The following is a 17,854-nucleotide window of genomic DNA, read 5'->3' as shown; positions in this document are numbered from 1 at the left end:
TTTTTTGGGAGTAGGGAAGCTGTTCTTTAGGGATGGCAAACCATGTAGAAGTTAGTGAAACTACTTGGGCTGAGGGGCTGACATCCTTTCTCCATCTCGCCTTGGGTGAGAGGAGGTCTTGAGAACTTGTAGTTGATTTGGGGGTTGGATTAAAATGGGATGGGCTGCCGTGTTGTTGATGCCCATGACCTCAGTTCTGTAAGACATGTTTTGCTGTGGTTGCTACTAGTGGAGGTCACCAACATGTGTTCATGGCAAACATTTTGCAACTGCTCAGCAAATGGTCTGGCTTAGCACATTGCTCTTTGTCAAAGGTGCCAGATACAGAAGGCTTTTCTTCTGGCTTTTCTCCAGTATTAGTTGATGTAGGTGTAAATACCAGTAGTCTCTGTGGCTGTTTTTGTAAAAGGCATAGTTTGATGAGAAATTATGTGTTTGAATATTGGAGGCTTTATATTCCTGCTGCCCAGGCTGTTCTGTGCTGCAAAGGAAAAGGCGCTCTTGGATTGAAATGGACATCTGGGTTTAAATAAAAAGCCAGATTTTAAGAATTTTTAGCTCTTATGATCAGCTGTTGAGGCTGGAATTCATTATAGCTACTGGCATGCCCACCCTTGACCTTTGCCAGTCTCATTTTCTTGATGCTAGGTTAGGCTTGGTTTGCCTGCTGAAGCAGCTGTATTTCTTTCACTAACCTGAGAAGGCTTTTACTGTGTGTTGACAATATTCAGGATGTTTGTGTGTATCATGAAGAGGATCTGAAGCAGCGTTTCAGTAGCTCCACTGAAAGGCCAAATTTGCCGTCAATTTTGGAATGACAGGATTTCTGTATACAAGGTTCAGTCCTGAAATTCTTTCTCATGTCCTCACTCCTACTTTGAGTTCATGAAAGCAAGTCCTTCTACAAATCATGAGCCTTTTATACTTTTTAAGAGGGCTTTCCTCTTTTATTCAGAAAAGAGAAAACCTAAAGTAGATCTTGATGGGCTTGGCAAGGGTTTCTTCAAGATTGAGCAGTGCTAGGAATGACACTGGAGGCTTCTCCTATTGTGCAGTGGAAAAATTCCACTGCCCAGATTCCACTACTTTTTGTATAAAATACTGACAGAATTTGAACAGGTTCCTTTCTCCTTTCACCAATGACATTTCTTGTTTTGTTTTTTTTTTCCTTACTTTGTAGCTTTAGTCAGAACATTCTTGTGGGTGGTAGTGCAAGTGCAGTAGTTGTGTTACAACTATCAAAACGGCCCGTAAAGTGGTGGTGATAGATTACTGCTGTGCTGCTGACCTTCAGCTCTGGCCTTTTTAAACTGCACTCCTGCAGAATGGCAGGAAATTGGAAACTTTTTTTTCCTGTAAACATTCTCCAAGTGTGAAGTTCCCTTTTCTGCACTGAGTTTCAGCTGTAACAGATAATCATTGCTTCAAACCAGAAGGCTTTTATTTAAGGAGATTGCTTGATGGAACCACATGGATTTGTCAGCTGTATATTACTCTTGGAAGAAAAGTCTTTTGAAAGTCATTTGAGTTTGTGAAGCACAATGTGACATCAGATTGACTTTTACTAAGTTTACAGTGACTGCACTCTTGGAGAAGGATGGCTAAGTCTTTTTTTTTTGTACTTTTTGGGGATTTTTCAACCACCGATCTACTTCATTCTTTTGTAATTAAATCTTTTGCTTTGTGCTCTCAAAGTCTTCTGCTGAAGCAAGCTTTTGGTGGTGTAGAGATCTGAACTGCAATTTGTCTTGGTTTTCTTCTGGAAATGTTGCCATGTTGGGATAGTCAGCAGACTTTGAAACCTGTTCAGCATGGCTATCCTACAGATGCATTTTTTTTCAGACTGTGCAGATATGACACTGCTTCTGATATGGGCAATTGTAGTTGCAGAAATTTGTTTTATTTTATCTGTTCTGGTTTCAAAATTAAAATAGCATAATTGGTCACAAATGCACGTATTCATCCACATTCAGGAAGTTAGAAAGACTTGTTATGTGTATGGCACTGGTAAACTAGCAAAACTACAACCAGAATACCTTGTTATCCTGGAATGTGACATGAGTATATGGACAGCAGTGTCCTGTTTCAGCGGTGGAGAGCTTGGTAGGCTTGTTTGATGAATTCTTTGAATTTGAGAATGCCCTTTTAAAACTATTATTTACACGACAGAGATGAAATGCTGCAGTGTAGTTCTAAACAGTTACAGAACAGTTTTGCCCCAGACAATGGAGCAGTCGCCATCTGTGATGCTGGCCATCTCTTAGGTTAGAAGTCTGTGGTCTATTAAACTGCAGTTGGATCGTCAGGGCAAGCAATTGCTCAATGTTAATCAGCCTAGTGTTATTGCCTGATAACAGTAATTTCATCCAAAAGCTTGTTTAAAAGCTTAATTCATGTTTTATTATAGTAAAAAATGACCATTTCAGTGAAGTTTGGCAGGCTTCTAGGTCATTCAGAATTTATCACCTAGAGAAGGATCAACTAATACACAGACTTCAGATTAGAAGTTCTTGTGCCTTTAGTCAGGAGTTGAGCTGATTACTATAAGCTTGCTTATAATTTAAGGAATCCTTTGAATATTAGGCTGTAGAAATGATAAATGGATTGGTTTTGTTCAGCCTTAGTGTCTGAAGATCCGTAGGGACTGGGAGCAGAGTCCCATCAAGACAACACACTGTATTGTTTGGAAGGTGTTCTATACAAATATTCATTTATAGTTATCGCTTTGCCTTAAGAGCAAAGAAGTAAATGTGTTCACAGTGAGTCCTGGCATACATAGGTGCAGACTTCTGGGCCATCAGTAAGATTCAAATCACCCACGACTTGCCTTGGCAAAGCCATGGTCAAAGCTGATGGAAGAGGTGAGCTAGCCTGAGCTTTCAAAAGGGTTGTTCAGCAGATGGGGTGATGTGGAAACAACAGAGAAGACCCTGACACTGGTTCTTGAACACATTATCTCATGTTTGGTTTGAAACTTATCACTGCTTGGCTCTTGCTTAACCCTTTGTACTTTCTTTTAGCCCGAACTGGTTTGCTGCCTGTGTTACTACAGCAGTAAAGCATGTGCTTGAAAAAAACAGGCTTCACAGAGGTGGAAAGACTGCTCACCAAGAGTAGATGAGTAAAAAGCATTCAGCCTTTGGTCACTGATATTTTATTGAATTCCCAAGTCCACAAAAGCGTGGCATGGCTAGCGTTCGCTGCCGATGGCTTAGCAGGGTAACCACACTTTCTACCAGAATTAGCTATGTGGTGAAGATCTGAGTTCAACAGCTTCATACAGTGGTTTTAAGAAGTTCTGCAAGTATAGGCTGTTTCTTCCTGTAACCATAGCTGTGACTCCTGGCAGTGGCAAACAAGATGAGTAAACCCCTTCTCATCACTAAAGCTGGCTGAAGTTTTTAAGACTCTGTTTTGATGTTGAACATGTACAATTTTCTTGGCCTTTAAAAGATGCTGTGGGCGCTCCACATGGTGGAAGTTGATTTAAGTAACTTAAGAGAAAACGCTGCAGCTTTGGGCTCCGGAGCTTGGCACCTTGTTCAGTTTAGCTGCTTCCTCTCTTCCCTCAGACAACTCAGTAGCAGATCTGGGCAAGCATGTCCTATTTCCAATTTAATTTTAATCTAAAACCCATTTTAAAGCAACCATATTACTTCTACTGACAAGTGATCTGTAGGAGAATAATCTTACATGAATGCTTCTTGCTGGAGTCTGAAAAATGGAAAAAATAAGGCTAGGGCTGTGCAAGCAAAGAGTCTGGCTTGGATAGCTGTGTTAGAGGGAGGACTGCAGCACCCTTTTTGATGCTTGTCAGGAAATACTGTAAGGACACAAATTTTAGCAGCACAGGGAGGTCTCTGAGATTAGACCTTGCCTGTCTGCAAAAAAATGCTGAAGAAATAGGCAGGACAGACCCAGGGCGGGAGAGTTGATGTGATGCGGCCAAATGCAGTTGCGTGTGCTTGGCTGTGCCTTTGACAAGTGACAGTCAGAAGTTGCCACAAGGTCTTCTGGGTCTCTTCCAGCTATAGATAAAGGTGTCCCCAATATTGCAGGTGGCTTTGGAGTCTGTCAGTACCATGTCAGAAGTGCTGCTTAGGGTTACACTGATGTCATTCTCCAGGAAAGGACTGGATGATCTGCTCAGTGAAATATTGAGGCTTTTTGGCTTACAGCCGCTCATTCTTCCTTGCTATGTGGGGAGTTTATTCATTTAGGGAGGAAAATGTTAAAGTATTGTCCATTCGCACAGAGCTGGATGGGGAGAGGGAGCTCAGGACATGGGAGCAGTCTGAAGTCCCCAAAGCCTCACTTAATCTGGCAGTTGGCCCCTTTGCCATCTAACAGCGTGTCCCTGCTGCTTGCTCCCGCCAGCCACCTCCCCTGCGCTGGCCCAAGTGTTTGTACAGTTTCCTGGAGAGTCGCCTCAGGGAACTGCTTGGGCTAAAATTGCGTATGTCTGAACCACCCAGCAAGGTCAGAGCCAGCACGAGGAGATGGGAGCAAACACCAGGTGAAGAAGAAAGCGGAGACTGGGCAGATCTGTGCTGGGTTTAAGTGGCAGAGTAACTAGAGCAGCGTGCTCCAGGGGCTGAATGATTCCTTGTTAGCCATGTGTGCCTTCACACGGTTTAATTTTTCGCTGTTGTAGCATCTGCTGTTGCTGCAGTTCCTGGCTGGCTCAGTGTCCTTGGAGGTGTGGGGGACTTTGGGGCACAGTCGCACTCCCCTGGCATCTCACTGTGCGAGAGGTGCATGGTAACAAATGAGCAGGGCAGGGTAATTCTGCTGCTTCTCGGAGGAGGTGAAGGCCAGTTCTTCTGCTGAGCAGAAGGCTTTTTTGCCTATTTATACTGGTTGGCAGGAAGGAGACTTGATACCTAAAATTTGATTTGATTTTTTTTTTTTTTTCCCTGAAAGTGTTAATATAAACATCAGCCTAAAGCAGCTAGTTGAGATGTGCTGGGTTTGGGGACGACCAGGCCATTGATGTATAAATGCTACTGTGTGAATGACACAGGGAGGCTTCTCAAATCCCTCTTATTTTTATGCTGATTTTGAAGTGACTTTTAATCCTCGGTCTCTAAACACTTTTTCAAAGAGGGGAAAAACCTAACTCAAGCAGTTTGGGTAATAATAGTACTTAGTGCTTAACGAACGTTGTGGAATTAATCCCTCTGGACCAATAAATTTAAATGAAATTGTGTTGATCTTGGCAGGGGACCAGGGTAGTGATGTGAAATCAGCTTTATTCCAGGCATGGAGGAGCTGTTCCCTTGCTGTGACTCCACCACAGCCACTGGAGATGGAATTTGTGAACCTGTGAAGTTTGGGTTCAAGCTGAGCCCTGCATTTCAGTTATCTTCCTCTGCCCTCAGCTGCACTGGGAATCAGATGTTGTCCTCCAGGCCCAGTCAGATGTGCCAAGGAGCAGTGGGGATTAGATCTCCTTGGTTCTGGTGAAGAGTCTGTTCTAGGGTGATGGCTTAGGGCCAGGGAGATCCTTTTGGTTCCCTGTCTTGTTCCCTCCCATGTGCTGTCCCTTGGGCTTAGTGAGATGTTCCACATCTCTGGGCCAGACCTGTTAGTCTGCCATCCTGTTACATGGAGAAGTCTTCTGGCTCTCCCCGTTGATTCAAACAAGACTGAGCAATATAAATAAATCTCCCATTAAGAGAAAACGTTTCAAGATGGCCACAGTCCCTTGGGTGGCCATGGCCTTTGCACTGATGTGCAGACTCCCAGAATCAAATGTGGGTGGGCACTGACATCTTGTTGGTAGTGTCACCTTCGGGCCACTGGGCAAGAGCGACATTGAGACTGTGATGCTTAAATATTGTGTACCGACTGGTATGTTTTATGTATCAATTATTGCAGGTTAAAAACAAATATTTTTTTTTTAATTTTATTTTTTATTTTCAGGTTACAAACTGATTGGAAGCCATTCTGGGGTGAAGCTCTGCCGATGGACGAAGGTATACTCTCTTTTCTCATTTTATAAATTAAAAAAACCCAACAAACTAGAGACTTAGGTGTTACAATTTCCAGATGAAATATTCTTTTAAGATGTGATATTACTTGCATGAAAACAAATTTCATCTTCCTAGCTGTAGCTTTGCATTTCAAGCTATTAAAATCCCGCTGCGAAGAGGGAGAATGCGACCATGGCAAAGAGCTGGGAGCATAATTTTCTGTTGTTTTTCCGTTACTCTCCTGTCTGCTAAAATATCTCCTGCCTGCTGAAATATATGGCAGGAGCAGAACACCGCGGAGAAAAGTAGGAAGGTTATGTCACTAGTGTGAGGTCTTCTGAAACAAAGATAACACAGTCCATCATTACACTCGAATGGGCACACAAGGGCATTTGAACCTGTTGTTCTGTGATGGATATATCTGGTTCACGATGGGCGGTGCTCCTCTATTGGTTTTCAGCATTTGGCAAGTAAGATTTGGATAGTGAGGCAACTGTCACTTGTTAATGCTTAGGACTTTTTAAAAATTACTGTAGGAGTGTGTGTGTATGTATGTAGTTGTGTATAATATGTCTCTGTGTGTGTATATACACATATAGGTGGAAATGTCATCCTCCAAGCTCTGCAGTTGTGTATTATAGGCTATGTAAACCAGTAGCTTTTCAAGCAGTTTGCAGAATTAAAAACTTTCCCAGCAGAGGCACAGAGCCTTGTAGAGCAAACTTCAGCCACTTCAATATGTTTGTTGTTTTGGTTGTCCTTTGCAGGTCCACGAGAAGCTAGGAAGTTGAAAGGTGGTCTGTAACATTACTCCCCAAATCTGTAACGCTGGTATAACATGCTAAAGCCTTCAGCGTTCATGGGATGGTGAACTATGGGCATCACCACCTCATTAAAATGACAGCACATCTCTTAATTCTTGTGCTGTGGCAGTGATCAGTTCCTTGGTCTCTCAGCTCTTTTTTGCTGCATGATTAACTTTGTTTATTTTGAAAAGAGCTCTCTGATTGACAGTCACCAAAGTGGGTGGCTGCAGTGAGGTTTTCTTATTGAAATGCCTGGTATCAATGACCTGTTTCATCAAAAGATGTGTTCTTGTGAACAGTTTAAAGAGCCACCGCCGTATTGTCATGAATATTTGAGACGTACTTACCTCACTGATGCTTCTGCTGTTTACTCGTACAAATATTTCTCTTCTATCATTTTTAGCATCAGAGAAGGCCATGAAATCTTTAAAGAAAAAGTTGTCAAACTTCATCCATGGTGTGACTGAGAGAGAAACCCAGAGAACCTGTTTTTATTAAAGAACTGGAATTTAATGCAGCACTGTAAAGCCATTTCACAAAATAAATAGCAGCTCTGTGTGCTTAGATAGGACCATACTATTTTTAGCTTAAGCAGGAATTGAATGTAAAGTGTTCTAATAAATTGAGCTGAAATTGGTTACAGACAGTGGCTTTGACTCTGATTCACACCAATATGTGAGTATCTTCAGGAGGCTGGTTTGAGATTTGTATCAGCAGAAAGCAGGAGCAGGGCTAGGAGGATTAGTATTAAGTAGAGTTTCATAGCGATATCTCAGATTAAAATTATTGTGTTCTGGCATATTCTGGAAAGGAGTATAAAACCTGCTGATTTGTCTGTTTTATGAAATCCAAAATGTAACTTGCTCTCCTAGAATTTGTGAGTTTCCTGAAATCTCTGTTGTTTGAGGAATGGGTAGAATAAACAGCATTTTCCATTTTGTTTAATCTTCCAACTGTATAACCAGACTGTGCATATTTTAGGGGTTACCTGTTATATCCTTTCCCTGCTGCTTAGTGGAGACTTTCTTTTGGATCACCAGGTAGAAGGCAGATCACAAGTTACTGTGTCATATCTCAGATTTTCTCTTGAGAGTAGTAAAGATGCTTTCTCACTTATTATTAAACTGAGATAATGAAAGACAGTCTTTGCTCCGAGCAACTTGCATGCTAAATAGGAGTTAAATCCCAGTGGGAAGGCTGCTGTGGCGAAAAGTGCAGCGTCCTGCTGGAGCCGCTCACTGGTGTGAATGAGGGTTTATAAGGTCAGGGTATTTATTTAATTTAGTGCTAGAAGAAATACTCTACTAGACAAATGAAAAGAATTGAGTGTTCGGTAGGGCGGCCTTGGAATTGATCCCTGTTACCCTTTAGTGAGCTTTTACAATAATAATTCTTGCAGTTTAAGTGGCTTCATCTGCTTTCCTTTGTTGGCGCATTGTTATGCTGTGAGGTTACAAGTGAGAAGTTATTGATTATGTTAAAGTTTCTCTTTAAAACAGTTGTAAATTTGACATCATAAATGCCTTTCTTCTGTAAGGGTGTGTATAAACAGTCACACCACATACTGATCTGTGTGTTACAAATTTCTTAAACCAGACTACATCTGTCATTCATACCTGCTCTGCAGCCCTGACCTTGCTTGCCACGTCTGTCACGGGTGACTCTGAACATTGAAGTTACTTGTGACTGAAAACTGCAAATATGCCCAGGGCTCAGATTTGAAATCTTTGCACTTGGTTTGGTTACAGCTGGTGTGTTCTAACTTTCCTGGTATTTGTATGTGTCTCTCTGCTGTTAGTCGATGCTTCGAGGCCGAGGAGGCTGCTACAAACACACGTTTTATGGAATTGAGAGCCATCGCTGCATGGAGGCCACACCGAGCCTGGCTTGTGCAAACAAATGCGTCTTTTGCTGGAGGTAAAGTATTGATGCAGTTTTACTTTGGGATAAGGGCTCTGCTCCACTCTGTCCCTGAGCTGTTCGTCAAACCTAGGGCAGTGTTACTTGGGTGCCCTTTTCACTTGGAAATGGCAGGAGGAGGGGTTTGGATGGCAGCAGCAGGGCTCCCCCTTCCTGCCTGTACTCCTGCCCTTCTGCCAGCTGCTGAGCCTGTGGGTCAGGGCTGGCTGGAGGTGACTGGGTGGGTGGGCTCCACATCTTGGAGGCTGAAGAGGATCTGAGGGCTCCCCAGTACCACCTTGCCTAGAGCTGTGTCCACTGCAGCTGGCTCTTGGGCCCCAGCAAGTTCAGAGTAGCTGGGGACCAGTGGAAGGAGGAATGCGGGAGGCAGGAGACAGACACCTCTCCACCTACTGCCCTGCAATTCCCACTGCTGCCCGTGCTGAGCGCTGGGTCAGAGTTTGGTTCCCTCTGGAGGTCACGGTCTGGGACTCCCTGTGGCTCTGCTCTGGAGAATATGGGCTGGCTCGTGTTGTGCAAAGCCACCAAGGTGCTAAGGGATATATCTTTGTTTTGAAATTGGACCATTTTTCTTATTTAAAGTACCTTCACCCCCACCAGTTCAGCTGTGTTCTCAATGAGTGAAAAGTGATGACTTAGTAACTGTTGGCTTCCTAGAACGGTAGCTAATAAATGAGTTTCCATTTTAGTCAAGTGACCCCTTTTCTCAGAGGAATTACTTTGCTGCTAATTCTCTAAAGGAAAATGAGCTTTGCCTGGATCTGAACTGTGAGCTGCTCTGGCACTGCTTACTCACCAAAATGCCGAGGTTTCTGAGGGAGGTTTTTGCTGGGCTGGGGGAGTGCAGGATGGAATTGGTGAGAGACTGAGAGGCTCAGCAGAAATAAAAGCAGTGACGTGAAAATGTACTGAGTGGGAGGATGTGGAGGTTATTTGATCTCTTTTGTCTTCTACCTTGCTAGCTAATTCATACCATGGGGGCTGTGCTCCCTCTGGGGAGCTGGCTGCCAATAACAGCCATTCCATCCCTAAGCTGGGGTGTCCAACATCCCAATATTTCCAAAACTAGCTAAACTCCTCAGAGTACCACTTTCTGCCTTTCATAGTCTTCAGGTTTTAATGATGCAAATGTTTAATGAGACTATTTAAATGACAGTAACAGTGCAAAAGGGCTGCTGTAATGTTGAAGGCATTTTGAAGCTGTCTCCCATGTTAGTGTTAATTGTAAGTGTTAGACACTGGCCATCCTGTTAAGTTTGCATTTGGGAGTCTATTTCAAAATATTAGTGTTCTTCGTGGGCTTTCATCATATCCTGGCTTGAAAGGACCCAGCAAAATGGCATGATTAATGTGCAAGTTTTGCTCCTTTTCTTCAGAGCAATCTAATGACTGGGAAGAAAAATGTGTGCTTGTGTCTCTCTTTTATTTTTCATGCATCAGCTAGCAATGGTGCACTTAATTCTGCAGTCGCGACTACTGGTAGGAAGAAGATTGCCATGTATATTAAATTGTCCCTCTGTCCCTACACAAAAGGTACATCATAAACAGCAAATAGCAAGCAATAACATCATCAGAATGAGGCATTCTGTTCCAAGCATTGCATTACAGACCATTTAATACTGTTCCCCTTCGAAATGACCCAACTCAGTATTTCTTAGCAGCAGCAGCTTGTGTCTGGAGTATGGGACTGAATCAGGGAAGTCAAACAAGTGTAAATTGAATGCAGTAATTGGGATAAATTGCCACGTGTGATACATTCCGCATGCCTCTAACTCATCATCCTGTACCTGTCATTTGTCACTTTTAGAAGGAATGCTGGAAACAGTAGCCCTAATGATAATGAATGCTAGAATGCTTATTTTACTAATGGTAACAACCCGAATGCAAGGAAACAGCTTTCCAGGGGACTGTGCTGAAAAATGTTCTCATTTATTTACCTTCTGTGAGTGAAATGGGTTGTAGTTATTCGATTCTTCTATGTGGACTGCAGCTGCCTGTCTTCCAACTCAACGGAGGTCTGAGAAGAGGTAGGGCTCAGTTTGAGACACATCCCAGATATAAACCAGAACTGCTGCTGAGAGAAGCTTTCTTCATTTTGGTTGCTTTTTCAGATCCTGTGCTTGGGCTGCTACAGCATTTGTGTGGCTGTGATCTGTGCTGGTCAGGTTAATTTGGGGTAGAAAGAAGGGACTTTGTACCCCCTTCTCCTCCCTACTGATTGCACATCAGCACAGTTCACAAACCCTGCAGCCAGGGCTATTTATACACTTTTTATTTTAAACCCATCGTGCTTTCTGGAGTCTTAAATCACGTGAGAGTAAATCTAGAATTGCAGGCACCGGTGGCTGGGTAGGATAAACATGTTACCTTCTTATTAGCAGTTACCATCTGTGCTGTTGGAGACGTATGAAGCAATAGTTTTGATCTACTGTTGGCAAAATGTTTTTAATACAGGTTTTATGCCTTGCTGGTCTTGTCGTGCAGCTCTGCACACTAAGTTGCAGATAAGACCACTGTGATTCTTTTTTTCTTGATCTCTTCTCTAAGGATTTTGACATTTGTAGAGCTTGCCAATGTTTCCAACTGCATAACCACCACAGCTCTCCCAGGATTGCTGAGGAAAAGGCCAAGGAGCCTGTTTGTTTTCTCTTTCTCACTTTGGCAAGAAATGCTGTAATTCAGTTGCTTTCCCTGGGAATTGGATGTCATTGTAGTTGGCTGGTTGTGACTGACACGTTTTGGCCTTGAACCAGGAATCATGGGTGAAACCAGCATCCAAGCACTCAGAAAGTTAGGAGTTTTTTGTAAAAGATGTAGCTTGACTCTGCACTCTCTTCTCCCCCTTGTCCCCCGAGGGTACAACCCTGGTAGATAGCAAGCCTGCCGGTACCCTCTTACTGGTGGGGCTGCTGCCTAGAGCTTCCCTGCCTCTCCCTGTCAGAGCTGCCTGTGAGTTTGGTGATGCAGGTTTATAATGTGGCAGCTTCTCCGGAGGACAGGAAAAGCAGATCGTTCATTTGTATGGTGTTCCCTTGTCAAGGCAAGCAATCATGCTGTGTTGAACTCCTGAGGCTGTTGCATCAAGGTGGGGGGGGAACCCCACACCTTAATTACTGCAACATCCCTAAGTCATAATTCTCCCTGCAAAAATAGTCTGTTGCTATCCATTATTGCTCTCAGCTGGTCTTGCTGTGTTTGTAGTATCTCTTTAGCTTAATTGTCTAAATGGAAATGTGCAAGTGACCAAATCTTTTAATCAATTAGAGCAATTGTGGGGACTGAGGCTTTCTGACACTGTATTGCGGCACAATCACCAGGCAAACCTGATTTGATTATGTTTTCTGGCTGAGTGTCTAAAGCCCAATCAATTATTGTGGAGAGATGGAACAGCTAAATAAGATTTTAAATTAATAGGGTTTATTATTTTAGCATCTGAGGAGGCAAACCAGAGTGAAATATCCTGTAAAGCAATTGGTTCATGTTTCTTCTTCTGTAACTTTATGATGTTTATACCTGTACTTGAAGGCTTTATCTTGTACAGTAGACAACAGCTGAAGTTCTGTTCAGATGTCTAAAGTTTCTGGCCAAAAGCCAGTGTTCACAGTAAATCCTACAAAATTAAGAGATTAAAAAGTAACTATCTCATGAGAGTTACTTAATAAGGCCATTAAAAAATTAAGAAGAAACTAAAAACATAGATTAAAACAAAAGCTTCTTCTTATTAAGTAACTTAACTCCAGAGGCCAAATTGTTCAGGGAAATATGAAATACTATGATATCAAAGGAGTTGACACTGCAGGTTTGTAAAACTTGGAACCTGAGCCTGAAAGCTCAGAGTTTCCTTGCATCTCCAGCCACCAGTCCTTGTTCTGCTAATACTCTCTTCTCCCAGTGTTTATTTTTTTGTTTACAGAATTAATATGTTGTGACCCAAGGTTCATTGTTTCATTCAGATTTGATTCTTCACTGGTTTGTTGACCTTTGGGCCTGTCTGTCTTCCAGGAGCTCTTGAAATAACCATATAAATGGGGTGGGGGACAGGACATCACAGAATATATCTAGTTCGTGCCCCTGTCAATGGTAAAAAAAAAAAAAAAGTCTCAGTGCCTTTATGTGCTGCTCTGCCAGCGCTGTAATAATTTGAGGCATTTCTAGGAGAAACTGTTAATGTGGTCCATGGGGTGAGAGGAGAGCAGACCCTGGTGACTGTCTTGTTTGGGTGTGTATGTACCAGCTCGCAGGAGTGTTGGCACTTTGGCAGTGCTGTTGGGGCTTGCCGTTTGTGCGGGACGGGGTTATATCAGCTGCGCAGTACTGTGCAAAGGGAGTGCTGCTCAGGATGGCTCTCAGTATTACACTGTTACACAGGCACAGAAGTGTGGTGGTGAGGTCACTGTAAGTGCACATAGTCCCCAAAGAGGTATCTGCCACGTGAGGATTCCCAGTTCACACGGTGCAGTGGGCAATATTTCCACTCCTTCTACAAAAAGGTTATAATAGGAAAAAAAAGTACCCTGCCAGCAACTTACTGGGATTGAAACCTATGCTTTTCATCTTACAGCAGTGTCCATTTTCTTGATCAGGGACTTACTGAAGGCTTTTGTAGTTTTCATTATTAGTTTACATGTTTATGGTGTCAGTAGTGAATATAAGCAGATGATTGGCTGTGAAATGCTCGTGTGTGTCTTGATAGTTACTGCATGTGGTTGGTGACTTGGTACCCGGTTGCAGTAATCAGTAATGTGATGGAGTGATTATGGGCTTTGAAAGTAAACTTGTACATCTTGACATTCAGGTTAGTTTTGAAATAGCCTTTGAGACAGTGCTGAGCGTGGTTCTGCTGGGAGGGAATGACAAATGTTGACACAAGCACAGGACAGATTTCTGGGAGGTGCTCAGCATTGCCTGCCTTTCTAGAAACTGTGCCCTTAGAGTTGGGATATAGTTTTTCAGCATGGGGGCGTCTTCCATCCTTAAGATTTCAGAAGTGTGAGTTAGAGAATCATAGAATCACTTAGGTTGGAAAAGACCTTTAAGACCATCAGGTCCAACCATAAACCCAACACTGCCAAGCCCACCACTAAACCATGTCCCTAAGCACCACATCTACACATCTTTTAAATATTTCCAGGGATGGTGACTCCACAACTTCCTTGGGCAGCCTGTTCCAGTGATAGACAACCCTTTTGGTGAAGAAATGTTTCCTAATATCTAATCTAAACCTCCTCTGGTACAACTTGAGGCTGTTTCCTCTTGCCCTGTCACTTTTTACCTGGAAAAAGGGACTGACGCTCACCTCTCTGCACCCTCCTGTCAGGGAGCTGTAGAGGGCCAGGAGGTCTCCCCTCAGCCTCCTCTTCTCCAGACTGAACCCCCCCAGTTCCCCCAGCCGCTCCCCAGCAGACCTGTGCTCCAGACCCTGCCCCAGCTCCGTTGCCCTTCTCTGAACATGCTCCAGCACCTCCATGTCTGTCTTGTAGTGAGGGGCCCAAAACCAAATCCATTATTCCAGGTGTGGCCTCACAAGTACCAGAAGTGGATTCTTCTAAAAATCTTCTAAAGTTCAGTCCTCTCTCAGTTCAGAGGAACTGTCAAAACCAACCTGGACTGAAGTCCTCGCTATGGGTACTATCATGAGTTGCTGCCACGTGTTGTAATATGACCAAGTAATCTTACAAGGAGAAGACAAAACTTATTTTGATGGAGCAGCTGATGTGAAAAACCTTAGGAAGTTAGTGAGGGTCCAGCTGCAATGCACTCCTAGTGAAAATACAGAAGTTACTGGTTGATTCATTTCATCTAAAATTCATCAATTCATTTTAGGCTTTTTCACCTGTTTCTGAAAATTCTTTTTATTTAAGTTGATATTAAAACATGAGAAAAGTCCAAATTTTCATTTGAAAATACTGAATATTTTGTAGGTTTTAGAATGAGAATTTTCTTTGGATGTTCAGATATCCAAACATTTGACTTCAGCCTTATTTCCCCAGTTTTTTCTTCTCTGAAATTGTTTAAATTTGTCAGCATTTAGGAATAATTCTGTGCCTTTTGAAAAGCTTTTTTCCTTTTCTGGAGTTTATTCATTATTTTTTTCATTCCTACAGCTAACAAAAGATTGCTTAGAGCAACATGAGAAATAATTGTCTGTTATTTAACAGGAAATTTCTATAGAAACATTGTGTTCCTCAGACAGCAGTCTAGATAGGGATTTTTAAGCTGCTGTTCCTATCAAAACTTCTCTTTCGCTTTTTAAAGTGAATGTCTTCCTATTTGTAGAGAGTAAATCTGAGACTTGAAGTCTGTACTTTATCGCTGCCACAAGGCATTTTGCACTCCAATGAAAGTTATAACTATATAATACAATCGGCGTGGTGATCTTTTTAATTGCATGTTGTCCTCCCTGAGTTTGCACCTCCAGCCAGGTTAGTTCCACCTCAGATGTGGTGAGCCCACCTCCTGAGCCATCCTTCAACCCTTGGGAGCTGCTGAGTAGGGCCAGTCCAGGACACAACCCTGCAGATTCCTTCTGGATAGATCTGGTCTCCTGCTGAACCAGGGGTAACTAATCTTTGATTCAGGTTTTACACCCTGCTTTGTGCTCTCTTACAAAACAGTGCTACTTACAGAGCATTTCACTGGGCGTATTTTAAGAATATTGGGTAAGACAGTGTCAAAAGTTCAACCTCTTCTCCTTTTCCTTTGCCTACAAGGACCAGTGGTGCTCTTGGCGTGAGATGTTCTGAGGACATTCATGTTGGCTGTTACCCATCCCAGTGCTGTGTTCTGGGGCTCTCAAACGCCTTTTTAATCCAGTATGTCCTGAGGAACTGGAAGTTAAGAGGGGTTGAGATAGTGGGCATTGCAAAGATTTCTTTAGCAGGAGTCATTTGCACTTTTTTGGTGTGTTTTGAATCTCTTTTACATGCATGTCACAAACTTTCAGCTTATCACTAGTGACTCTGATGCTGTCCACCAATTCATCCAGCATGCTCTAGGGTGAGCTTAACCATCCTAGTGAAACACTTCATTCAGTTTAGCTATATCTAACCTGTCCTCTTCCTGTCCAGCCTGGGCTCTTCCCATTGCTGCCAGGAGAAAGCAGAAGAAAAGGTGCCAACAGTTTTCTTGTTGTCACAGGGAAACATTCAACATTGTTTGATTGTGTGTTGGACAAGTTTTTTTCTTGGTCTTCCTATTTCTCCTCACATCACTATAGGGAAAGTTATTCTTGTATTCCTTTTGTATGTCCTTTGCTAGTTGTATCTGATTTTTTTTGCCTTGACCTTTCTGATTATGACCCTGTGTTCTTGTGCTTTTCCTCTTATTTTCAGCTGGAGGACTGCAAGGTTGCAGAGGAGCCTGTGATTCTGCCAGATTGGTTTCTTGCTACTCTTCTTTGCTTTTTATTGCTGCAGTTTGCACTTCTGCCTTAATAGGGTTTTAAAAGCTGCCAGTTCTCCTGAACTCTTTTGCCCTTAAACTCTTCTCCTCTGGGATCTCACCCGCTGGTTCTCAGGGTTCACTGAAGTCTGCTTTTTGAACTCTCCTGGTTTTATTCTGCTCTTTCTCTCCTGTCCCTTCCTGGGAACCATGTGCTCTGTCCTTTCCTGGTCACTGCCACCAGCATTTCCTCACCTTCATGTTCCCCACCACGTATCAACATCAATCAGTTGATCACTGGAGTAAATGATACTTCATGCCTGTACTGCATTTCCCCTTAAAGTTTCTTGAAAGACTTCATAATACTAAGCATTGCTCACAGAAGAGAGCGACCATTTTAAGAGGGTATAAAGCAACAGCTGATTTATTAAAATAATACGGAACTGATCATGGAGGGGGATGCACTGCCCCACTGAAGCATACACCTTCCCAGAGGTCTGACTGCCAAGGACTCTTCGGTAGTGCTGGCAAATAATACTGGTAGATCAAAGGTCTGATGAGAATGTGAATGAGGCTGGATTGGAGGCAGTCTTGTTAGCCAGGGAGAGCAGGAGTGAGCTGGGAGCTCCCCATCGTGTTCCCTGCAGTCTGCATTGCTCTGTGCTGGTGGGGTGCTGTGGCAGTGATGGCTTGTCTCTGAAGCATCAAATCAAACCTGTTTCACACTTGGAATCTCTAATAAAATAAGTTTTCTGATCTGTGTGGTTTTGGGTGAGACTTTTTTGTGCTTGTGTTAATTTCGGAAGGAATACTATGCATAATTACTTGCTCAAAAATTTCAGTAGCTGGTGAAGCAGATGATGCAGAGGGTCACAGAGCCTGCAGGGGAATGGGAAGGTGACAGTGAAATTCTGTCTTCCAGGGACTGTGAAATGATCTCAGCAGCTGCAAGACATTCCCCCCCCCCATTAGAAGAGAAACTGTTTTTTGCCAAATAAGCTTCTTTGTAGACATGACATGGTATGTTTATTAAACAGTTAGAATGTGTTAAAAATTCAAGGACTGTTAGAAACTAATAGCTGTCCAGCATGCTTCAAGAGCCTATTGATTTTCTGCCAACTTACCCTATTAAATATACAAGGTCCAAGTTATGTAGTTAAACATGTAAGAGTTTTATAAATGCCTTCTGTAGTTGGCATTCAGAAAACTTTCCATGTTGGAAGACAAAAGAAGGGAAATTCAAAAAGCAGAGCTGTTTTAGCTTAAAGGATCTTTGAGGTGGTGGAATAGTTTAAGAGCAGCATTTGAATCTTTGCTCTTGAAGTAGATGAAGGAATGTTTGGGCCATAGACTCAAAACTGATGCTGGGTCTAGAATTTGTGTGTTTTAGCACTGTCAAAGTGTGGACCTGTAGGTCTTTGTTGACTTTGGAGAAGTCAGTGGGAGTCTTTTCATTGTCTTCAGTAAACATGGGACCAGCCACTTCATTCTGAGAAAGTGCTTCCCTCTCTTTTTTCCTCTAGTTAAATGCTGGGCATCATGTCCTAGTGCCTGTGTAGCTGGAAGGCTGAATATGGCAGGAAACCTCGCAGTCATCTTTGTGGCTGACTTCCAGGGTTGATGGAGAGTGGTGGAAGAAAGAGATCAACTGGTCAGAAAACAGTTTCAGGAATATATATTGTTTGATCTTGTTTTAGTGTCCAGAGCTAAGACAATGCAGAATATGCTGCTCTTCTGTTAATAAATTATTCTGAGTTGCAGTAGTATTGGTAT

The 17,854-nt window shown here is 42.8% G+C and overlaps 1 protein-coding gene across 5 annotated transcripts in view; it reads left to right on the top strand.

Annotated features, from left to right (window-relative positions):
- Window positions 1-17,854, top strand: part of LOC141968372 (S-adenosyl-L-methionine-dependent tRNA 4-demethylwyosine synthase TYW1-like) — a 107,930-nt gene that overhangs the window by 25,778 nt on the left and 64,298 nt on the right. For all 5 annotated transcript variants that reach the window (XM_074922978.1, XM_074922980.1, XM_074922976.1 and 2 more), the window contains exons 9-10: window positions 5,926-5,978; window positions 8,580-8,698. In XM_074922978.1, the coding sequence (XP_074779079.1) occupies window positions 5,926-5,978; window positions 8,580-8,698 (172 nt within the window). The remainder of the gene's footprint in view (window positions 1-5,925; window positions 5,979-8,579; window positions 8,699-17,854) is intronic.

The sequence above is a fragment of the Athene noctua genome, chromosome 19, assembly GCF_965140245.1.
Source record: "Athene noctua chromosome 19, bAthNoc1.hap1.1, whole genome shotgun sequence".
NCBI classification, from domain to species: Eukaryota; Metazoa; Chordata; class Aves; order Strigiformes; family Strigidae; genus Athene; species Athene noctua.
This window is presented reverse-complemented; position numbering and strand designations above follow the sequence as displayed.